The 25,759-nt window shown below is 35.0% G+C and overlaps 1 protein-coding gene across 1 annotated transcript in view; it reads left to right on the top strand.

Annotated features, from left to right (window-relative positions):
• The window catches only part of LOC112962653 (transcription initiation factor TFIID subunit 4-like), a 150,807-nt gene that overhangs the window by 24,274 nt on the left and 100,774 nt on the right, over nucleotides 1-25,759 (top strand). The window contains exons 8-10 of the mRNA XM_026059029.1: nucleotides 9,627-9,732; nucleotides 14,069-14,183; nucleotides 21,736-21,905. Coding sequence (XP_025914814.1) covers nucleotides 9,627-9,732; nucleotides 14,069-14,183; nucleotides 21,736-21,905 — 391 coding nt within the window. The remainder of the gene's footprint in view (nucleotides 1-9,626; nucleotides 9,733-14,068; nucleotides 14,184-21,735; nucleotides 21,906-25,759) is intronic.

The raw sequence follows: 25,759 nt of genomic DNA, 5'->3' as shown, positions 1-25,759 counted from the left end.
TAGGTACTGTAGTATGAAACCAAATTTTTAAACAGACTGAATAGCAGTTTTTAATATTTTTATTTCAGGTGGCTGGGGAAAAATTCTTTCGTTTGTATCATTTTCTGTGATATATGATAGCATCTCATTCTGAAATGTGAATATGATAATGTAACACATTACACTGATCTTTCCTTGAATTTATGGGCTTTACAAAGGAAATAAATAGTGTGTGTGGGGAGAGAATGTTTGTTTTGCTTAAATTTAAATGTAACAGTACTCAGTTTCACAGTGTCTGAGCCTTGGGTCATTTGAACCATACAAATGCTTTCTAGCAATTAAATTACTAAATTTAAAATAAAATGAATATAATTTTAGCAGTCTTCAATGAGCATAGTTTTAAGGTATAAGAACATCTTTGATGTTAAAACAGCTGACACTGGCTTTTGTAATACACACAAGACACATGTGGATGTGGTCTTGCATCTGACCTTGGCTGCTTTTGTTTTTCTGTCCAGCTCTCTGAAATTCTTTTAATAAGGGTTCTCCCCACCCATTCTGGACTGTTCTATTATTTTAAAAAGCAGCCCTTAAGCTTTTTGTGACTCCTTTTCAATTCATCTAATTTTACGTAACACTGAATTGACAATAGCTTGGTTCTTCAAGGTAGGGGAGCAGGAACTGGTTGTAATTACTGACAGTAGGTGTAAAAATTGCTCCCTGTCTTGGGAAACTGAATTTCTGTCAGCAGCTAGCTGATTTCTTACAAGTATGAACATTTATGGGCGGTAATTCCAGCCTGATCTTACTCCACAATCCTAGAGCTGAGCTACTGCCAGGTAATGCTGGTTTTTTCCAACACTTTGCAACACCCTTTAAACTCTTTCATGACTACCAAGTAACTTGCACCCCAGCTTTTGAGAAACACTGAGGTAGAACAAAAATGTGTTGATAAATCCACAGGAATTCTCACTCTTGTGATTTTACTTCTTTTGGAATGTTTTCTGAAAAAGCCAAATTTATGTGGAGACTGCTCTTGACCTTCACATACCTTTTAAGCTGTGTCTCTCTCACATGCCAATGCATACGCGAAGTGAGCACTCATGACGTTAACATGAGTAAAGATTAACAATGTGAAGAGTTACTCTGTCATCTTATTCAACGTGCCAATGCAATGTATGGGAGCTGACAACTGCTAAAGTTACGTATTGGGGAGATTGGTGTGAGGGGCAAAAGAAGACATTTTTCTTTCTGTGAGATGATGGTAGATCTAGAACTGACTTTTCGTCTTACTGGGTACGTAAGATGACCATTACATTTTCACAAAGGTAGCAAGCTATGCAGAGGAAAACTATGCTTAATATTATTTCTCTGAGAAAATATTTACAAAAAAGTGAATACATAAAAGATAAAAACTTATTGGCTTTACTGTAAAACAGGCTATCTGTATTTGTTTTTAATTTATTGAAAATGTGACTAGTTAGTAGACTCAAACATGTTAACTGAGCACTTTTTAATGGCCCTTGAGTTAGTTCTATACAGACAAAGGTAGCATTATAAAATAAGAGTTGTTGCACAAACAGTCTGATAAATCGCAAGAGCCGTCAACTCATGTGCCATGCAAACTCTCCAGCAGCATCCATATCACAGTAGTAATTGTTTATAAGTATTGGCTTTCTTGTGGTGACACTGATCACACTCTTCACACTTATTAATGCTCCCCAAATTCAGAGCCCAACAAGAAGCTGCTGGCCATCTTGCCTGGGACTTGTCCAGGAGAGGAAGATTAAAGCTGGCTTGCCTACGGGTGGCCAGCGCTGATGGAGGAACCTGGCTGAGCTCCCGATTCCGCAAGCCTGAAGCTCACTGGAGAGAATTCCAGCTGGCTTTGCAAACTGTCCAGCTGCAGAAGGACAAGCCTGTTTTGGAATATAGATCCTTTCAAACCAGCCAGTTTACAGTAGTCCAGTTTATTTTAAAATCTGGAGAATTTGTTAGCTCTTCGTTTCTTTTGACTTTTCTGTTTTACAGAGGGTCAGTGTTAGAGAGAGTCCACAACACTTTTGGAAAGGCATCATATTAATCTATATCACTGCGTATATTTAATCTATAATACAGACTTTCAGAGCATCTCAGTTTACGGCATTCTGAATCATATTAGTCAGAGTGGTGGCTTTTGAACACCGTTACATTTAGGCAAATACTGTTTTTGTTAGAGTCAGTGAAAAATACCGTTCTAGATTAAGTAGTGGCTAAGACAAGCCATCTTTTAGTGCTTTTGGAGAGTTCATTCAGAAGCTATTTTGATATGCTATTTTAAAATACTGCTGTTAATTTATAGGAAAAAAAAGAACACCAAAATCATAGGAAAGCATTTTTCTTATTTCCAGAAAAAACAGTACAGTGTGAATGTATGAGAAGGTTTTTAGCAGAACTGAGATTTGTGAAGTGACATTGGCTTCACCAGTTGTTATTAATCAGTGACATAGTATGTTTGCTGATCATTTGGATAGGAATTAATGAAAGACAAAGAACGTGTCCATAAAACTCAGCAGAGGGGCCGAGATCTGTGAGCTATTGCTGGCTGCTTTGGTATATACAGAGGACCCAAAACTATGCAAGATATTGAGACACTAGCTCATGTTGCTAATGCACCCAGATTTTGTCCATAGGTCTCGTTCACTTGTCTTTTAGCAGTTCTGATGTGGCGATATTTCTTCCAGTTATACTGTGGGCAACTTAGGAGGCTTGTGCCTTGCTGGCAACTTAGGAGTTCTCTGTCCACTGTCCCAGTGTGCAGTGTAGACTTACACAAAGGAGACTTCAACATTGAAATGTGTAGTGCTAATGGAGATCAGAGGTGACTATTTATCTTGTAAAGTATGTTGAAATCCATGTTCTAAAACTATGGAAAAGCTATGCTGTGTAAGAGCTAGATAGTATTATTAGTACTGCTAACTCCTACTAGCTAGGGAAATGTGGGTGAATCTTGGGCTAATATTTTATTGATGAGATTTTAATGAGATTAGGCAGAAATCAATTACTGAAATTGTTCCAAGTGCAATACCCACAGTTTGACCAAATTTTCATTCTTAGGGGCCAGATTATGAGTGTTACAGCAGACAAAATTTCTATGAATAACAGAAAAGTTTTTTATTTTTTAAGTGTGCTGAAGTTGCAAGGAGTTTGAGTAGTGGTGATTGACTTGCACTTTATGTATTGTGTTGACACTGCAATGTAATAAGAAAGGGCTCCTGGATGTTGAAGTCAGTTATTAGATTTAAATGATAAACAGTTGGAAAGTTAGATCTAAAGTGGTTCATCTTAAATAAAACAAATTTAGGTATACACAAAGAAATGCCAAGATTTGTGCAGGTCTAGGATTAGGAAAGATGTGGTTTTGGACCATTGTTTGCTGCAGAAAATTGTGCATGTTGTCAAGAGGGGAAATTTAGACATTCTCTAAGTTCTGTTAGAATGGTTTTTGTCAAAACATTTTCTGACACTTTTCCTGAGACTGTCATCATGGTTGAAGACCCCCAAAAGGTGAGACAGATTAATGGAATTTGGAAATAAGATGCAACTGCAGAATAAGCATGATGTTATATGGGGATGCTCTACTTCATTTTTTTAATACTCTGCTGAAGCCTTTTCTGCTGTTGAACTACTGTAGTTTGTACACATTTTAGTGACTCACAGGAAATCATCATTTTCTTTTGATGTTCTGTGTGCAAGGTAGCTTCGAAATGGAAGAGGAGAAGATGCATATTTGGATAAATGGAGTAGTTTATATTAATGAACTAATAAAGATGTAGTCACTGATTTGGAATTCAGTGTATAATAAAATTTTTAAAATCAGATCTAATCTGTCAGATCTAATTAATAGAGCAAAGTCTGAACTTGACAAAATTTGTATGCCTGTTCAAAGTACAGCCTGGTGGCAAAAACAGTTTGCGTTTTGAGTTATCATCATGGACCAGACCTTACTTTATCAAGGGGGGACCTTTACTTTCAGAATTTTGTGGTCAGTACCATAATATGAGGAGAATATCAGCATTAAATGCCATTTTAAAAGCAGTAACAGAAGATGATTATTAAAGGACAGATTTAAAAGCAAAGACTAAAAGAAAAGATTAAGAGAATTAAACACGTTTAAGTTGGTCAAACAGGGACTAAAGGGGAACATAAAGAACACTTACAAATATTTAAGGGTTTAAATATCAAAGTATAATGATGAATTATTTAGGGTGGTCTAAGGGAGTATGAATATGAATAACGGGATAAAATTAAGCAAAGTAGGATTTAGGCTGAACATAAAGCAAAATATCCTCACAGTAAAGCAGATTATTAAATGGTAGATCAGACTCCCAAAGGAAGTGATGAAAGAGCCATTACTGGAAACATTTAAAATTGGACTAGATAAAATACTATGTGAAAAACTGAGTAATAATTTGGGGAGCAGGTGGGACAAATGATCCAATGGCTTTTGTTTTTATTTTCTTCATAGTTTCTTTGAAAACATATACTCAGTGGAACAGGATTGTGGTCATATTAGCATTAAAAGTTATATGCTTCTTTAAAAAATGTTCATTTTTTGGTTTTGGAGAAGAAAAGTAATTGCTTATGCTAATTTTGAGGCATTGTTTAAACATTGTGACTGTTACCATTGCAGCATGGTAAATAATGGCAAATATGAATTCTCAGCCTGTAAGAGGATGAACATTGTAAGTTTAATGCTGCCAGATTACATGATAGCTGAGGTTTGATATTACATTTATCTTCAGGAATGAGTAGACTGATAAATCACAAGTGGCATAGCCACAAGTGAGTTAGCAAGTGTTTACTCATGAGTGAAGATAAATGTCATATCAGACCATAGCCATTCTGAATTTTGTACATTTACAAGTTAAGTGGCTTGTTTTTTCTTCCACAATACTTTTAAAACTTAAATAAGAGGAAAAAATACTCAGTACAGCATATATTTTCCAAATTTATTTTTAGTTTCAATTGTTTACAGAAGCTTCTATTTCCTATGCTTTTGTTTTTATTGCTATATTTGGTATGTATATGTAAAATGTGGTTTATTCATTCAAATGCTCAAGCTTTTGGATGAGATGCTTCTGTTGCAAAGTATGTTTTGTGTAAATCAAATCAGGCTAATTTTTCAGCCCTTGTCAAGTAAGGGGAAGCATATCATTGTGGTCCTGTGCATCTGCATTGGCAAAGGAGCGCCTAGTTTGTTGAGACTTGAAAATTCTTGATGTCAAAACCTTAGCAGTGAGTTCTAATCTAATTGTCTTAAAGGATTTTTCCTTTTCATCATTTGTAGGTACTACCTTTCACTTTTATTTAACATCTCACATTTAGGTGAGAGGAAAAAGAAGAGAAGTTTATCAAACTGTGTGCTTGGATCCATTTTATGTGCTTTGGCTGAATTTTTTCTGAACCTGTATCTGTTAGTCATTTGTGTTGTTAATTATTGGTTTACATTCACACCTGGAATCTGTTCTTTTTTCTGTAATAACATATAGAAGATTCACACTGGTCTTGGTACAATCATCACCTTTTTGCTTAAGATTGAAATCAGAGAGGACTGTTATTTTATTCTCATATACTTATTGAATCTAAGCTTTTCAAAGAAGGGTCTTGGGGAAAATGCGTATTTCAGCTGTCGCTGCTTTGTTATTCTGGTTATCAGTAATGTGACTGTTAAATATCCTCTTTTCATCTTCACAAGTCTACTTCTTATATGGAAACACCTTTGTATATACATCCCTCCCCTCTTACAGATGTGAAAAGAAAGTGAACCTTAAGAAACGGACTGAGCCAGTAGTCTGTTGAAGCATTCAGGAAGTGAGCAGAAGGAGCGTGTCTGGAGGAGCAGACTGGTGGTGTATCTAAGTGAGCTTCATTAGTGGAGTGGAGAGAGGATGGATAAGGGGAGAAGTGGGAAGATAAAGAGGGAGAACGCTTTCCTTGTTAGAAATGTGCGTGCTATTTTGTAGAGAAATGTTATTTTATAGAAAAAAATAAAGTTAACTTGAAACATAGTGCACTCGGAGAAGCAATGCTATGACTTTCCTGCTTCAATGCATTTCTTGAAGAGCAGCCTAGGAGATGATTCTTCAACTTTTGACTGATAGACTGATGAGGAATAAGTTGGTCTGAGACAGTATTTGCTGACCTAGCACTGTCTTGATCATAGTTTTGTTTGTGATTTTGCTATTTTGCAGACTCGTTATCAAACTCCAGGCAATGGCTATATCATATTAAATCTTTTAGGTTTTCTATGTCTTTATTATTGTTTGGCTGTTGTGCTTTCTTCAGCAGTGGAAATACTGAAAATGGCTTCCCTTCTTCTTAGTGGAGAGGGAATGATGAACTGTTTCCATAGACTTCGAAGACTGGTTTATGTTCTGTCTTGTCACTTTTCTTACGTAGCACTTTTATAAAATCATTACTATTGTGGAGTAGGTTGGAAAGGACCTCTGGAGGTCTCTGGTCTAACTTCCTGCTCAAAACAGGTTCCTGCTCAAAACAGGTTCAGCTACAGTGTATTTGACCACCCTGCTGGTAATTTTTTTTTTCTTACATGGAGTTGAAATTTCTGATGTTCTGACTTGCGTTCCATTGCATCACATCCTTCCACTGTGCACCTCTGAGAAGAGTCTGGGTTCATTTTCTCTGCACTAGGTAGTTGCAGACAGCAATAAGATCTCCCCTTAAATTTTTCTTAAGACTAAAGCTATGTCTGCGTTAACTTCAGTATACTGAAAACATCCACTTCTGTAACTTTTTTTTCAGTCTGGGTTAGTAAATTGGTGCTTAGGAACTGGTGTTAGGATTCAGACTGTGCAAAGGTTACAGTGCATTAGCTGGGCAACAGTCATTGTTCGTATTTTAGGCTGTGAGAGATGTAAAATAATTTTGGTTAATTTAACCATCTCCCATTGGGACTAGCTTGTTACCAGTACCTTGTTCATTATCTGCGTTTTCCAGACCAAGTTGAGGACTTAATGGTAATGTTTATACTGTGAGGAAAATAAGCAAGGGAATTAGAACAGTTTAAATTAGTCTAATTGATGAAGGGTGGTTTAGGTTGTTAATCAATTTTGTCGCAGCATCAGTTGCTTCTGATTCATCAGCTTTTGCTATGTCCTTTATTTATTTTCATCTGGAAAGAAGTTTGCACCTTCTGTTTCGAAGACAAATTGCTGCTCTTCATTCCTTGATCATTTCCAGATTTGAAGATGACAGTCTGTGTTGAAAGAACCTTAAAACTATTTAGAAACTGAAATCTAACAGTGTAAAATGTTGCTCTGAGTTGAATTGTAGTTGTTACTTTTAGAAAGTGCATGCTGGTTTCTGTGCAGAATTTAAGATGTTGATTTTGATCTTTTTCCTCACTTTCCGCTCTTATGTATATGTTGAGGTTTTAGTTTGGTACTTGTTAAAGAACATTTTTCACATGTATTTGATAGTAAAGAAACCATTGCCGTTATTTATATCTTCCGAAATGATTAAATGCTGCCCTATTTACTGACCCACTTTTTTAGGGCATTCACAGGAGAGTGTTAATCAGGTGAAACAGAATTTGATTCTGAAATCAAGAAGTTGTTAGTTTAGTTCCTCTTTGAGGAATAACCTAATCACAGAAGATTATTATAATACCAGATAGTAATTCCGTGCACAGGTCACACACATCTCCCTTTTTGGCCTGACTTTCGTCCAGTTAAGGTATGGCTGCTTCACATCATTCTTCTTTGAAAGCTCATCCAATGACAACTTTCCCCCTCTCCTTAACGTCAGCATAGCCTTTGCTGACTGTGGACTAGTCTGTCTCCTTATTTATTACTTGCTTTACATGTAGATTGTTTTCTGTGCATCAAAATGCAGTCAAATTCCTCTTTCTCCCTCTTTTTCACTTACCATCTGTATTTCTTTCCTGTTTTTAAGCATGATAGTTATTGTGTGAGTGTCTCTATTTACTTCAAGTAAATACTTTGCATCAAGACGTTCTGCCTTGATGAAGTAAATTGATATCCATTTGCTCGATTTCTCTGCTTAGTAAAAGCATTACATTTTCCTTTGGTGTCCATAGTTGAAGCTGAATCCTGAACCCTTTTTTCCCCCTTTCTCTTTCAGCAAGGTGGCAATGGCCAATGGGTCTGGTAATGGTTCTGCATGGTAACCCTCCACAGGTTTATTAGGACCTCACAACTTTTAATGTTTTAGCATGCACAGGATGCAATTCCGAACTTCAAAATGGCCATGCTTGTTTTTTGTCCAGCCTACATTAGCAGTCTTGTTCCCTCAGTACTCTTTTTTTTTTTTTTTTTTCCTTTTCTTATTTATAGTTTCACCTCTGTTCCTTCTGCATGATTTGGGAGTCCTTGGTTTCTGCTGATGGAGTGATTTTTGGTTTGTTCCTTGATTTCTTCATTGTCTACTTTTACATCTCCTTTGAAAATATTGTGTCTCCTTTCCTTTTCTCCATAGCATACTTTGAAGTCAGAGATTTGGCCTTACATTATTCAGCTAAATAATATATTTTTATATTACAGTATGTAAGAATGATACAGATTAGGGCCAAATAAAGGTGCAATATTTCCTGTTTGCTTAACATAGCATATTCAATTAGATTGCAGTGTGTCCCATTGTCCTCCAGGAGATAATGAATTTTATGGGTGTGAGAAAGAGGTCTGTCAGTAGAGCCATTACAGAATGGGAGTAACATAGTTACGACTGTGAAGAGTACATGACTCTTGAGGTTTTCTGGACTATGAGTTGTGGTTGTAATCTTATTTTGTAATCTTATTTTCAGCTATTTGCTTATGTTTTGTTTTTAAAGTTTATTCATGAATTTTTTTTCCAGCTCTGCAATGCCCATGTGTCTTTTTGAATCTTATGTTCATTACATCTGTGCCTAACTTGTTCCTTATTTCATGAACATATGTTTTGCTATCACTTAGACATGATCCTTGCAGGTTTTCTCTTTTTGGTTTAATTTATTTATGGGTCAAAATCTAAGTTTCTAACCCAGTTTCAGTTTTGGATAAGGACCTCAAAATTTGGTTCAGTATTAAGTGAAACCATGAAAATACCCAATTAACATTTAGAAGATAAACAGAACATGATCACCACAAAACATTCTCTGTTTTTTAATTTTGTGTATATCTGACTTTGGAACCCATAATATTTTGAAATTTATTTTAGTATATATTTTCTTTAAAAAGCATAGACATAATATATAATGAAAGGCTGAACAGTTGTGGGTGGATACCACTAAAATTAGTGCAGCATTTTCTTCTACAAAAATGCTTTGCTTGCTAGTAAAATTTCTGAAGAGAAAAGTCTAAACTTTAATATTAACCTCACTTCTTTGAAATACATTTTTTGATGAAGGTTGTGACATATGACATTTGTGTCAAATATTTGATTTTTTTTTTTTAAAAAGTATAGCAACAAAATATGTATATACACACACACACAACCACATGCATTACATAAATATGACTTTTGTCGCTAGCTGGTTGTGCTTTAGAGATCCATATGCTTATATCAGTAATTAAAGGTATTAGTATATTTACGTTGTGTGTGTTTGTGTATAAAGAATATAATATGAGTATACTTTTTTTTAATAATAGCAGATTATCCAGTCAACATCTGCTCAAACTGTGAAACGAAACCCTGCTTGCCAGACTACCCAGATTAGGATGCCAGTGGTAATAACTCAGACCATTAGACCACCAGGTATGGGTTTAAATATTTTAGTGAGATTGTTACCTTTGTATGAATTTTATTGTAACTGAAAATTAGTAGCATGGGAAAAAACTTACAGTGTTGACATTGGCAGGCTTGACACTTATTTTTACTTCTGACTGGCTGACAATGCATGTTTTCACTATGCAGTTTTGCCATATTTTGGACCAACCCAGTTAACTTTTGAATCTACTCATGACAAAATTCTCACAAGCTTAGTTCCTTACTCAGCAGTTTTTCATGGAAAGTTCTGAAGGAAGTCAGGAACTTGACTCTTGCTGTTCTAAACTTGTAACTCTGGACCAAGAAAGAAATACTTCATTTTTTGGTGAAGCCTAGAGAATATCTCAATTTAATCATCCTGATTTAGCTCTTACCCCTGAAGCTGGACATGATAGTCACTATCTCTCCATTGGTAGAGGTCAAGGTAGGACTCCTAGAGAAACTTTTCAACCCACATGCCCTTTTTTTGTCACTATGTTTATTTACTCTTTGGCGATGTCAGAGACTAAGTACAGCAACATGACATGCCATGACTAGCCAGGGAATCACGAGTATAGTATTTTACATGATTCACCCATCTGTCCATGCATAGATGGATTAATATCTGACTACTACATCCCACTCTTTAAGAGGGTTCTTGAAGCCTTCCTACTTTCTAATAAACATTTATTTGTTTCTTTCCACCACTAAACCTGTTAGCCTTAGGGGGTTTTTTTTGATTGTGTATGAGAGTATCTCTCTGGATGTGGGCATTTAGATAATTGAGGGTTTGTAATGGAATACAGAGCTTATTATTTTCAGATATTGAATCCAAAATCAAATTAATTTAAATGCATGTATGAGCTATTGCTGCCTGTATGACTTTATTGCTTGGTGTTTTTTGTTCTCCTTGGGTACAGAAGAGATCAAAAATCCAATGATCGCAGTTAGTAGCAGTTGATGTTCTACTTGGTCCATTCTCTTCAGAGACTCCAAAGGCTGAATGGACACAGAGACCAAGCTATTACTGTAATTCTATAGGTTGTTTTTTTTCCAGGTTAGGAAGACATGCATTTACTTGTCATGAAAGGTGTACATTTGATAGTACTGACACTCATGTCCTGAGTTTATTAACAGGAAAAATATTCTGTGTCTTACAGTGTGAACTTTGACTTTTGAACAATGTGTCTGAGTATGAAGGCTGATTTCATTTCTGTGCTTGTGGAATAGTGTGTCTAAGCCATGGATGTCAACAGTGTGCCAAGGATTTGCATGGCATTGGCATCTGTCATTTAAACAGTTGTTTAAGAACACAGATTTATTTGTGAAGGCCATTGATCAGCCAATGAGATAGTAGCACTTTGACTGTTTAAGGAATACAACTTAGTTTTTATATAGAGCTGTACACAGATGACATTCATAAAAGCCAATTCATGCAAAGCCCTGCTTTCAGGTGAGCTTATTCCTATTTACAAGCTTGTTTAAGCCCACCACGATATTGTTTTAAGTACACACAGTCAGCAATCAGAATGGAAATCTAGAAAATGCCCCGCTATAAAACTATTTATCCTGCAGCCCATGTGTGGATAAAAGTCTGCCTGTGTGTTTGCAGCTCTAAGAAATGCCACTATGGCATACTATCAGATACCAGTACATTTTGACCTTGATGTATTGTTAAAACTCTCTACTGTAAACACCAGTAAACTGGTGTTATATACCAGCCTATTCATGTAGAAGGAGGTAGGATACTGGAATAGGACATGGTCTATGTGGAAAATGATGGTAGTATAGTTGTGTGGAGTATGAATTCTTAAGCATAGTTATGCCAGCATTGAGCTGGCTTCCACAGCATGGTGTGTTTCCCTTCTCAGACAGGAGTAGCTCTCCTAGTGTGATGCTTCTTTACATTAATATTAATGCATCCGTATGAACAAATTGTAATGCTTTTTAAAACACTAGTATTGATAATGTAGGCAGGCTCTAAAAACTTTTATACTGATATAACTGTATCCACACCAGGGGAAGTAACATTATAATTATTTCAGGAAAAATTCACACTTCTTTATTGAAGCAGTTATCAGTATAATAATTCTGTTAATCGCATCTTATGGATGGGGGAATTAGCCAAAGGGTGAAGTTATTAACCAGAGCATTCATTGCAGCTATTTAACCCCTGTAGAAATAGAACTAGGAGCTTACCAGTTTCTAAATTTCGGCTTATGTCTCTAGGTCATGCAATTTGAAGCGAGGACCCAATGATGGAGGACTCTGTATGTCATTACCAATCCCATGAAATATCTAAGCCCACAGATGATTTTAATTTTCAAAATATGCCCTGTCCCATAGTATAAATCTGTGTTTTAGCCATATTTGTATCTAACTGCTTAATTGTGCACAACTGTGATTTAAACCAAAAAACTAGTGTATCATCCCAAAACTTATATTGATATCCTTTGCAAGATCCATTTAAGTAGAATTATGTATACAAGGGGTGAAAGAAAGTGAGACTAATTTTTTCGATGTCCAGCATAGTTTTTTAGTGTCAGGAAAACAGTATGTCTAACTACTGTGTTGCTGTACCTTTTTGATATTTTTTGGATCAGAAGTAAACATCTGTAGGAAACAAACCATTGATGTTAATTCTAAAGGAATACAGTATTAATTCTAGAGGAATGCTACTATCTACCTAACTTTAGCCATTGCAATAATTTTCACGGCTAATACATTTTCAGTCTCCTAAATGTAAATTGTTGCATGCTGAAATGTGTTAATTTTTATTATTGTATTAATCATCTACCCTTCCAACTCACTTAGTAGAAAAGCTTTTGATTACTTCATCTAGAATAGATAAATGATTGTACTGGACTATTGCTATTTGGGACATCTCATGGGCCTTGAATATTCTGATGACAAAATGTTTGTTCCCCATGCTTAGAGCCTGAAGTCCTAAATCTTATTTTTTGATTTGCTAATGTTGGGGATCCACACAATAGTTTCTTTATACAGACTGAAGAATTCAACAAAGCCTATCAAATTATTTTTGCTTGGAGAGCATGGGATGAGGTTGATGAGGACTTCAAAATAAAAAAAAGTAATGCTGGATTCATTCATGGCTAACACTTTTTTTTTTTTTTAGCAAAGAAATGTTATTAAAAGGATTTGTTAGTTCAGATAATTGTATTTTAGGTTTTTAGAGTTCATGAAAGAAAAATGACTTAACTCCACTACGGTTTATAACATGACTATTTATACAGAAATGAGCCATAGATGTGCAAGAATAACTCCACGTACTTTTTAAAGTGTCTCAAGCACTATGTGTTGTAATTCTCAGTAATATTAATTGAGAGATATACAAGAAAAAGGTGAGATCTTTTAAATGAAGTATTAATATTGTTTTAATTTTCACATACCAAAAAATAGGTAGGAATTAAAGGAAACAGACAAAACATAACCCAAGTAAACATGTTCTTAAAATACGTAATCAGTAAAGGATGACTTAATCCAGAAGATTCATTTATCAATGCTTTTTGAGTCCAACACTGATATACTGTTTTCTAATAATGAAGATAACCCAGATCTGTTGATTTAGTAATCAGCAGCATAAAATTGTTGTTATTTTTTTATTAGATTTTCCAATGTCTAATAGAAATTAAATATCCATTTTTTGATTTACTTTCAGAAGAAGCTGAAGGTCTAACACATTTTGGCTCATTTAGAAATCCCAGTTTTTACTTATGCATATAGACTTGTAAAGTTTATATACAGACATAAATTACTTTTAAAACAAGAAGGTAAAAGACAACCTTTAAGAGGAGGCTATTTTAAATTTTACAATAATATATTTTCCTTTACGTATATTATATAACAGTAAAGAGTATTAAAAATAATATTTTAAATTCTGAAAATACATGCTTTTCGCTGCAATAGTGAACAATGAATGAATATGTAAGAAAATATAAAAGTTAATATCACAGTAACTTGAGTGACTTAAAACATCTGTATTAAGAACCTTTCAAATTCTGTTTCTTTATGCTGTCCAGATTATATATAAGAGTGGTTTACTGGCAATTGCAAACATGTTGATAGCTGTTATATGTATTATAATCAGTTATGGCCAATGGTTTTCAGTTTTAGAATCTTCTGTATTTTGTAAATATTGAACAAACTGTAACGTTAATACAGATTTTATATTTTAAGTTGTTCTTCTTCAGCAATGTAATCTTTAAAAATAATAACTTCCTTTTGTTTGCAATTTACAGACAGTTAAATTTAGTTCCTGGACAGAAGGTTCTTTGATGTAAATTGTCTAAGACAGCTCATAATAACATTGCTTGGTGTTTTTCAGGCACAGTAGGGAAGGCACCAACAATACAAGCCAGCAAAAGTCCTGGGGGCTTCGGTGTTCAGGTCTCTGCAAATCAGAAAAACAAGCTGAATGATCCTGGAGGTGGTTCTTTCAGGTAAAAAAAAAAAAAAAAAAAGGCAGAGGGCTGGGGAGGAGGAGGAGGTCTTAAATATAAAATAGAACTTAGAATAGGCTTAACACCAGAGGGCAGTATTTTACAATCATTCCTGGCTTTTCTCGCTTTGATTGGATGACAATTTTCTTATTTAGTTCTATTAAAAGAAAGGGGGGGTGGACACATTTCTTGAAGATTTTTCTCTACATGCAGTTTTGAATGTTTAGTAAAGCTTTCACTTCTGCAGAATTTAATAAAGCTTCTGGTAAATGAAGTTATGTATGTTAAGTTTTAATAAATACATAGATGTTTTTATGTATTAAATATTAACATTCTTATGGGACCTATCTTGCTGAGAAGATACTAATTGTGACAACAGGGCAGACTGTTGAAAGATAGACTTCTGTAGCTAAGCTGCAGATATCCCCTCATCAGCCTAGAGAAAATACTGTTTTGGTGGTGGGTGTTTTGGGGTTTTTTGTTTGTTTGTTTTATTTTTAGAGAAGAGAGAATCTCCATTGCTTTATCCGTTCTTCACGGGATTACTTAGGCAGCAGAGGTTGAGGCAGTCTTTGGGTTTCTGTAGTGGCCGGGTGCTGCAAAGCTTCAACCCAGTAGCTTTGGTGTATTGAACTGCTGTATCAGTTCTTTTGTAGTCAAAACCTCTATTGACATTATTTGTTTTACATATGTTTTGAATATTTTTACTATTCCTAGTGAAAAGTTAATCTTATATTTACTACATTTTCTTTTTCCTACCTTCTTTTAAGATAGGAAATGTAAGCACATGATGTAAGTACATTTTATTTGTGTTTAAGCATTTTCTTTTTCTTCTTGTTACTTTGCTAAATGACAGTACATTCCTAGATTTTCATATTTTTCTTCTGGAATTCTTGTTCTGACATCATCAAACCGGTAATTAAGTTACAGGCTTAAACATTTGCAGGTGAAGTAAAAGAAAATTTTTAGCTCTTTGTGAAATATATCTGCTTTGAGGCATGTCAGTATTGCGACTAATAGTAGTAGTACTTAGTATTAATCTAGAAGCAAAATCATTCAATTTTTTATTTTCCAATGCTTTTGCCTCCCACTGAGTGTTTAAATGATTTAAAATGTCTGTTGGGTTCAATTGTACTGTCTTAATAAGTATTTTTTATGTTTGTAAGCAACATGAGCATTTATTCTTCGTTAGTATAGCTTTCAATTTTACATACACCAAAAGGGACAGAATTTTTTTAACTGGATGTTGTAAACTGTGCCAGGATTGATTCTTGCATTCACTTAGTTTATACATAGAATATATTAGGTTAGTTGGAATTGTTAATTTTCCCTTGGGGAGAAGCAAATGCTCAAGGCACTGATTGATAAATCAATAAATCTTTAGTGAGTTTGGTAAATAAGCTGTCAAGGGTGTATGTCATTTTTCCTCTGGAGAACAAATTTTCGTCAGAATGAATGTGTTTGTTTCCTTGCATTGTTTTCTCCTTCAAAATAGTAAGACACAATGCTGCATTTAAATAAGTCCATAAAATTGCAAGGATTTATTAAACAGCAGAAAGATCAAGCTTTACTTGATATCTTAACAAAGAATTCAGTTGTTTGCATATTTGGATTTCAACCCCTAACCTCTCCTGAGGACAAATAGATGTCTGACTATTAAGCCTAAAGGCACAGAGCTGGAAATCTGTATTAATCCTCTGAATGCTGACTAGTTTTCCTCAACATTCCCAGCGTGTGTGAAGAATGTGTTTTTAGCCAGAAGGCAAACTGGCATCTAAAGCAAAGCAAGAATTTTGAAAAATAGTTGTGTTATGTGTAAATTTATTTTGCCCTTAGTGTTTTATTATTGCATATTTGTTTCATTATTTTTATACTCTACTTTCTTTAAAATAACTTACTTTAGCTTTTCACTCTTGTGGGCAAACTGATGGTCACTAGAAATGGAGATGTGAACTTTATTTTTTCAGTTTCCTTCTCTAATAATACACATTCTTAAATCTGTGGTATCCTTCTGGGCTATGGGAAACAGAGGAAAGAATTACATGAGAGAATTGTAGCAGTGAGGAGTTTCACAAACAGTAGCCTAGCCTTTAATGTCAGCATTAATTACTGAACTACAAGACCACCTGCCTGTGTTCACAGGATATTATGGTAGCAGTTCTGTGACATGGAGTTCTGAACCCTGACACTTCTGCAACATAAAAATGATGTATTCCTGAAATTTTGCTTTGGGATTAAAATGTCTTGTGGCTAAATTTTTCAGGGGAAACTACAGACCATTCCATTTAGTTGACTTTTCAACTGTGTTGATACCTAAGGATGGAAATACGATTTCCATTCTTTGTAATATTTTTGTTTTACAGTAGAGATCCAGACTTCTATTTGCACCCTATTATTAATAGCATAGTCCACCTGACGCTTTCTGTAGCAAAGAGGGATGTAACAGAAGGCCCTTGAAGTCCGTTAGGGGCCCGTGTATTTGGCTGCAACTGTTGTATGTATCCCCATCTAGTTCAGTAACCTCAGAGCTCCCACTAGTGTGATCTGTCATTGACAATGATGAGAACATCAAACTCAAAGTATTTATTATCCGTAATTCAGATTGGGGCCAGTCTGAGGAAGCTCCCTCCTGACATAGAGTCGTAGAATAATTTCAGTTGGAAGGGACCTTGGGAGGTCATCTGGTCCAATTACTGACTCAGAGCAGGTCTCGTTAGACTTGTCCAGTTTTGGATATCTCCAAGGATAGAGATACCTTTGGGGTCTTGTATTATCCCTCCAATTTCTAATTGTATTGAGTAAGACCGAGTGACATTGCCTGCCAATGTGTAAAATGGGGTGAGAAGTGGACAGAACCATCCTCTTAATATGTGTGATGATGGTATGTTTGCCACAGTGTAGCAGCTAGCCAGATGCTCCTGTGTTTTCATTGGGACTTTCTTATCCTGAAGCAGTATTTCAAAGGTGTATATATAACCCCTGGGAGCCTGTCAATATCAAGTTGTATACAGCCAGTGTGATGGGATTTTTTGCAGAATCTGTGTCTGAAGTGAGTGACTGAGATTATTTGAAGCTTATTTTAATATTCATATTTTATGCTGCTGACATGCAACATTTTAAAGTAGAGTTTACCTGTGAACAAGCAACAATTAACTGTTTTTCTATTTTCAGACTTCTATGCTAGAATAGCCAAAAGACAGGCATTCTGAATTTGCTATCTTTTATTCTTTTTTTTAACATAAATGGTTAATAACATAATTCATAATGCAAAACAAACATAACATAAATGAAGCATGTTAATAACATGTAAAACATCCTGGGTTTTTTGGAAAGGTGGAAAGCTGATGTAGATGTTAAATGGATAACTTTAAAGTTTTAATCTCAAAATTGTATATGATTTTAAACACTAAGCTTTAACTTTCAGTTTCTGTGTTTTTCCAAATAGATACTTTAAGCTATAAGATAAGCATGAGCTTCTTCCATGTTTTTCAAAATAAAGAAAAATGTTGAACATAAATGTGGTGTCTTCAGTCAGCCCTTTTTTGCTTATCTTTATTAGTGGTAAGATCCAACATAGACTTTGTGAATGAATCGTATGACAAAGCAGTATGAGGGAGAAATCTTCAAACTAAACCTTTGAAAATAAGAATAAGCATTCTAATAAATTTACATAAACAGAATTGATGTAATGCAGTATTGGCTGTTACAGTAATTTTAAGTGACAATTTATATGCAAAATACTGTAGTTGATCTCTGATCTTGTGATTTGCAGAATTCATAAGCTTGCTTAGTGTCTTGCATATGCGTAGTGACTTTGCCATAGTAACTTGAAAGTTCACCTTTGAGAGATGGGCATCAACAGTATAATGCTGTCTCCATTGTATAGCCTGCTGGTAGAGCATGTTTTATGCCAGTCTCTGTCATCTGGTCCCATACAGAAAATAATATTCTTCTGTCAGTATGTATTCTTGCCGCTCAGCTGGGAGCAGTTCAGTATTGCGGATTTAAATATATGGGTTCAAATCTTGTAAAAAGCTGGGGGGAGGGGGAAATATTATGCAAACATGCAGTTAAGGATGTTTGTTCTGAAGAGGTGCGTAAAGGAAACGCTCCCAGTTTTTAGAATGGTTTGTCTTGGTTTAAACAAAATCTTTGAAGCATGTTGCATGAACTGCAAATACCTTATTTTTTCCCTTTTTGAATGTTATTTTGAAGTAAGTGGTTTTTGTAGTTGCACAAATGCTTTTAATCAAGAAGAGAGGGGGAGCGGCTGTAAGAGGTTGAATACAGGAGGAAGAATGAACTGTTAGACTATTTTAAGATGAAGCTTGCATTTGGAAACAGTTTCAGCACACATGCCTTCTTCTTATAAATAATATGCATATTGGGAGATGCCATAAGATTCAGTATTTAATACAGTAAAAATAGAAATAATTACTAAGACAACATAATTAGAATGAACACAGTAATATACACAAAGAAACATAAGATGGTTAAACTCAGTGTGCTTGGATGAAAAGGGGAAGATAAACGGTAATCATCAATCTAACCTACCACTGGATGGCATCTTTGTTCCACAGAATGACTTGTAAAAACTCACTGATCTGAAGTTAAAAGTTGACTTTTATAGGAAATTATTTGGCAAGGATGCCAGGCCCTTTATATAAAAATTTGTGTCTGTGTTTCGGTATCCAAAGCCACCCTCTTTTCCATGTTACAGTTCTTCAAAGCTAAAATGGATATATTAATAGAGATGTTGCCATCAGACTGGAAAATTTGTAATCCTAGCTATGATTTAAAATATTTCCTATCCATCTTCCCTGTAACTTAGAGGAAAAAAATAGATGTACCCACAGATAATAAATTTCTGATGTAAGATGGAAATAAATTATTCTGTCCAGGACTTAGAGTGATGGTCTTATTTGTAAATGCTGTTGCATTGATTTTGATAATTTACTTGAAATTCTATTTTGTGCCCAGAGAAAAAATATGTGCTTTACTGCAGATGACGTTTGTTTATATATAACATGTGGCTGCAGATCCTTACCTCTCTTCCCCTCTCCCCAAAAAGCTAAAATGCTGAGCAGAAGAAAGGTAAAAAATTGGTTGTACTTTCTTCAGCTATTAACTAAAAGCACAGCTAAGAAGTACAAACTTTTGTTAAAATTTGCATTGATTTCATTGTACTTTTTACTGATAATTCATTTATTAGCAGAATATTTTAAAAACAAAATATTTTAAATAGTGGATTAGCTCACTGTGACTTCAGAAAGAGGAATAAAATGGTTTTTAAGTTCATGTGGCAAGATGCCACAGTTACTGTAATGAGCAGGGAATAATGACTTTTTGTAGCTCTGTACACAGAGCCTGTCAGATGGTAAATTTGGGAAGAAGTGAAGAATGCTATCTTGTTTTTTGTATGGATGATTGCTTGATGGAGATGAAAATACCTCAATGTGCAGATCCTGGCAACCTAATCTGGAAATAGGGAAGGGATAATATATTACGTATTGCTAGTCAGATTGTGCATAACTGTGTTATAAATGCTTGCTAAAGCAAGTGAGATCATGGTGACTGTATGTAGAGAAGAGCACACAACCATCCTACTCGGTTAATTTTTTACCAAGGTCCTTTGAAGAATTCTGCTCAGGTGCCCTCAACAGGAAGGTGTGCACAGGCTCTCACGCTGCTAGGTGGGTTAGATTACTTGGGACGATGCTAGTTCAATTTCGAGTGTTAAGTTTTTTAACTTAAACTTTATTTTTTAAATTTTTTTCAATTTTAGTTCCTATTTTTCAATTGTTGTTAGAATCTTTTGAACCTGTTACTATTTAAGTCAGCACTCATTGTTATGTGGCCAAATGCGTTTATCAACTGTCATTTTGGGGCCATTTTCACGACTGGTTGGACGAGGTCAAAGGGTAGCTTGTTCATCTATGCACTGAATACACAGTAGCCCAGTTTCTTCATGAAAGCTTACATGACCCTCTTAAGAGTATTGTGTATGTGCTGTGTGAAACGTAAAAATGAAGATGCTTTGAATGCAGCATGAACACTGTCGGAGTAGAAGATCAGTTGTGTGACACCATCTTTAGGAACTTCATTCCTAGAGAAGGAATCAAATTACTGCACTGTTGCTATATTCTGCAGTCAGATCACTAGCACTCATGAAAAATAATAAAAGCTCATTTGTATAGGAGACTGGACTTTTTCTGACAATCAGCGTAAAATTTGCCATCTTCTGCCTCAAGTGTTCAGCACGTTTCTCCAGAATTATACAGACAAAAAGCCTTTCTTAATTTCTTAACCCTCTTGTGAAAGAAATCAAAACCAGTATCTAACAAACCACAGAAGTCTTCCACCAAAAGAGGATACTCTACTGCACATGTCAAGGAGCGTATGAAAGGACAGGGAGGACCTAAATTACTAATATCTAGATTTCTCTCTCTTTTGCTCCCACACTGTACTTGTAGCTTTTGTTTTTTACTGTAGGCCTTAAACTTGTTATAAGGTGATAGAAAGTATTCTAGGGTGCATAGGAGGGCATATATGTAATAACTTTTTTGTAGATCTTTTAAATAAGCTTTTATTACATTGTTTTATGCAATAGCAGGAGTCTGGATTTGGATCTACGTGGATCTTTTCCATACATATATTCCTAAAGGTTATGTAATGTACTCCTAGAATATGCTGAAATGCAATGTTCGTGTCAGTAATATCTACTCAATGGAATGTGTTAAGAACAGATAGTTGCTTCCACAGTTATGAGTCATACGTCACAGAGGTAGGAGATAAGAGATGCTTAGGAGATACAGGTGTGATCTGTCTTTTGAAACTGGAAGTTGTCAACACTTTCCTCAAGCAATTAGGAAGGGTATTGCAGGGCAAACAGTGGCTTGGGAAATGCTGCTATCATCTTCTCAAATGCAGCTCATTTTTCTAAAACTTTGGCATGCTCAACTGATTTTTATATGTTGTCAAAGAAAATACCAGTGTATATTCAAACCACACTTACAAACCAAACTTACCTATGAACTCATCAGGTCAAAAAATCTTCCTGACTATTGCTGAAAATGCTTTTGTGCCCCTTTTGAAAGGAACTTGTGAAATAATGAAAGAGTCCAAATTCATGTTTTTGCTTTTAATACCTGTGGGCTTTTTATTTACTTTACCATTTCACTTGCAGTTTTCAGTGTACAGAGAATAGGTGGATGCTGTTTGGTCTGTATTTATTGGTGATTATTGCCCTTAGTTTTCTGACCATCCTGGTGTAATTCCTATCACTGACTTTCAGATGAGAAGACACCTCTGTCATTCCTTCTGTTAGAGACAAATTGCCCTGCTTCTGAGGATTTCCTAATATGATCAGAGAAATATTTTGTTATTTTTGAATCTGGAATATTTTCTATGACAGTGGAGACCTTGATCGTTGTGCCTCAAGTTGGCCCAGCCACCAGGCATATTGCATGATAATTACATTTGGAGAAGCAGTTAATATATAAAATGAATATATCACATGCTGAATTATTTTTTATTTGTATTTCCATTATAGAGATGATGATGACATCAATGATGTTGCCTCTATGGCTGGTGTTAATCTAAGTGAAGAAAGTGCCCGAATTATGGCTACCAACTCTGACTTGGTTGGAACCCAGATACAGTCCTGTAAAGATGAACCCTTTCTTGCTGCTATACCTCTACATAAGCGCATACTTGAAATGGGTGAGAAACATAGCCTTTCCTTTTGATAGTGTTTCCTTTGGAGTTATGCAGTTCTGAGTAACAGAATATGCTAAGCACTTACAATTGTTGTAAGTAAGGTTCTTTAAGAATTTTATTACATAATCTTGTATTAATAAACATTCAAGGCTTTTGTGATAAAAGTAACTTAGCTATTTCAAATTGGAACAAAATAATATTTTAGTACTCTTCTACTTCATGTTTTTCCCATGCTTTTTATATCCAAGGATCTCAAAGCTCTTTGCAAACATTAATTATTTCTTACAATCCACCTTCATGTTTTACACATGTGAAGATTGAAACAAAGAGGTAAAGTAAGTAGTTCAGGTCACAGAGGACACCTGTGAATAAGGTTTAACAGAATGCTGAAGTTGTCTGTCAAAATTTTTTCCCCGTACAAACTAGTAATTCAGTTTTAATACCTGCATCTGTTTAAGTTCATACTGATTTTTTGTAGCATTTTTTCAAATAGGTGTATTTATTTATACCACCATTTGAAAATGGAAGTTAAAAATTTTAGAAGAAAAAAAAACTAGTCAAAATTAGTGATGTTTTAGAATTAATAAGTGTCCTCAGAATGTATTTTATATGACATACTTCATTAATGTACTATATATTCTTTTTCCAAAATGTATCTATTTCATAATAATTTTGGTAATATTTTCAAAGACATCAAAGTCTTAAGATACAAAGCTCTAAGAGTTTAGGAACATACATCACATTTTTCTAGAACTGTACTTATGCCAGTATTTATATTTGTGTAATTTTTTAGGGAATTAATTGTCCTCATAATTTTAAATATATGACCAAAATCTTGTTAAAAATCAGTGCAGTTAGGTTGTTAAGTCATGTAGGTACTCCTGAAATGTTATTTGTGTTTATGTTCATTGAACTAATGGAAGCCCTTTTATATTGCAATTGCAGGCAAAGTTCTTCATTGACTATCCAACCTTACTTTTTATTTTGATTGGTCCTCTTTTAAGTTGGGGCCATTCTGAAAGATGAATTGTTTTGCATGCTATAGTTATCATGTTGCAATGGTGTGATGGCGTTATGTGGCATTAGTCTGAGAAAACCTTCATGCAGCATTTTGCGAGATGGCTACCACCATCTGAGATAGGAAGCCAGAAAGCTTTTAATGAAAGGCTTTTGAAAAACTGTTGTGTGGGATGCTCACATAGTAGTTTATGCAGGTGTAAGAAAACAGAAAGGAAATAGACCTAAAACTGTTAAAAAGAATGGGAAATCAGTAATGAATTTGCCATATAAGCCTTAATGAACTGTCTGGGTGTAACAATTGCTGCACAACATGGAGCTCTAATTACAAGTGTAGGACTCACAGGAATCTGTACATACTTTAAGAGCCACAGAACCCACCACACTATTCATCATTGCCTTTTGGGGTTTGCTCCTCTGAGGAACAAATCCCTATGGCTGTTTTTGAAGCTTTATTGGCTTTGATAATTGAAATGAAACTTTCAAAGCTTTTAAAAGCAGCTGCAGGGATTTACTTCTCAAAAGCAGTGAATCCAAAAGAGCGGCCACTCCTAGTGATCTCCTGCAGCCACTTTTAGGGCTTTATTTTGGCTTTATATGAAGCCTTTTATAGTTTTGAAAGTGGCTGTGGGGTTCACTAGTGGCTACTATCTGGGATCTATGGCTCTTGAGGAGAGAATTCCTGCAGCTGATTTGGAAGCTTTAGAAGCTTGGTTTTCACTGTGTGTGGTCAGATTGGTTGATTGCATAGGACCACACACAAACGTAGCAGTTTGTGCTACTGGGCACTTAAAATAATGACATTGTAAGATCACGACAAAACTCAGTCTGACTTACCATGTGTTGCTGTGCCTAGACACCAGGACTAAGCAAAGGAGACCATGACCTTCTCAAGCACACTAGGAAAAAGAAAGTATGTTATGTGAGTCCTCATTCTTCTGTTTTTGTCACGCCTGTTGACAAGTGAGATAAAACACATTGTTTCTTCTCACTTTAATTTACCTATCACTTAAGCAGGCCTTATTGTCTACCTTTAAAACTATTCCTATTTAATCACTTTAGTTTTAGGGCACATTTTTAATGTTTTAGTAAAAGAGAGATTTGCGGTATGTACAGTATTAGGAAACTGCTATTCTCTCCTTTCTGAGGAGTGAGATCTTTCAGGTTTTCTGTAATATTAATCTCCTTCTCTCTTTTCTGAGTAAGAGCTCTGTCAAGCAACTCGGTAGTGTTCCCCAAAGGCTGTTTCAGAGATTGTGCTTCCATTCACCAGAGTCAGAATATAAACTGCTAAAGTGAGAGCAGATGCTATTCAGTCTTCGGCAGTAACCACCAGCCAAATGCCTCAAAGTTATAGCAAAAGAGGTTTCTTAATGTGTTGTACGTTCTTATCTCTACAATAACTTGGCAGTATTATCATCCAAAGTTTATTTTAAATCCAAATGAGTAATATTGTTATTGATCCTTTTAAATGGAAGAAGCAACTGAAAGGTAATTCATGCAAAGATATTGACCCATTTCCCACATGCTTTTTTATCCAATTTTATATCTAGTCATCTTTGGTTGGTAATCATTGCTGTTTGTTCATGTAGGAAGACAGGGTTGCAACTGTTTTAGATTCTTCTTTGATGCAAAAATCAAGAGTGGATGTTTTTTAGCAGACAATGTATTTCTGTTGCTATTCTATTCAGGATCATAAAACTTTAAACCCCGATCTTTCTACAAGACAGCACAGCACCGCACAATGACACATACACAAAGAGTTGTAAGACTGTTTTTTCTCTTTCTGGGGACTCGGGAGGCAAAAATTGACATTCTTCATGCACGTGCACGTTGATGTGTGTACAAACTTTTAAAACTTTATAGATCTTTCACTCCATTATATATATGATATATATATGGGTAGTATTTCTTTTACAGGGCAGGATAAACTGATTAGATCCTTGCAATAGTTCTTAAAGTGCTTAATAAATAATGCTAAAAAATCCTAGCTTTTTCATCTGTTTGTACAGGGGAAAAGAAACAGGAAAAATAACCTGGATCATTTGTAGTTGTTTGTTTCATTTTAATTCATTCTTAAGCTAATTTTTGGTGCATAAGACCTCTGCATTAGCTTCATTAGGTTTTAGAAGCTTGTTTTTGACATTTTGAGTTCTCTTGTTTACCAAAATAACAGTGATAAACCAACAATATGGCTTAGCAGGTTGTTTTAAGAGCGAAAGTTTTCTGATTTGTATCTGTCTTGGGAAAACAGAAACTCCTTGGCTCAGGAATTACTTTAATTACAGCATTGTTTTTGAGAGTAGATAAGAATTAGGCTATATTATATCTTATATTTACTATTAATGAAAGGTGGCAAGACATAAGTGAAGGTGGCACAAAATGTGGCTCTGCCTGATGATTAAATCTGTGGAAAATGGGAAGAGATGTAAAAGAGGGTAAAAATACTGTAAAACTTTGTTAACAAAAAGTAACTGTCAGAATTGCATACAGCAAGATGAGCAAAAAATATGTTAAATTATTATCCTAATAGAGAAATAAGTCATTAACCTTATTCTTTACCCAACTGCGAGTCTATCCTGTACATTTTGTAACAATCCACATTTTTTTGTGTTTTAATAATTTGGGAAAATGCATTCTCATAATATAATACATTTTTTTTATGTTCAGAAGCCCTGCTGATTATCCTCAATTTTGCCTTTTGTTGGTGTTGTCACTCAACATGGTACAGTAGGATGAATTTTACTTTTCTTACATAGGTTTGTTTTTAATGTTCTGTTCAGGACAGTGTTATGTCCTTCACTGAGAAATCTTTTTTACTGAGAGTTGGTGGTCTGTAC

This window comes from Apteryx rowi, unplaced genomic scaffold (assembly GCF_003343035.1).
Source record: "Apteryx rowi isolate R43461 unplaced genomic scaffold, aptRow1 scaffold_1, whole genome shotgun sequence".
Classification (NCBI taxonomy): Eukaryota; Metazoa; Chordata; class Aves; order Apterygiformes; family Apterygidae; genus Apteryx; species Apteryx rowi.
This window is presented reverse-complemented; position numbering and strand designations above follow the sequence as displayed.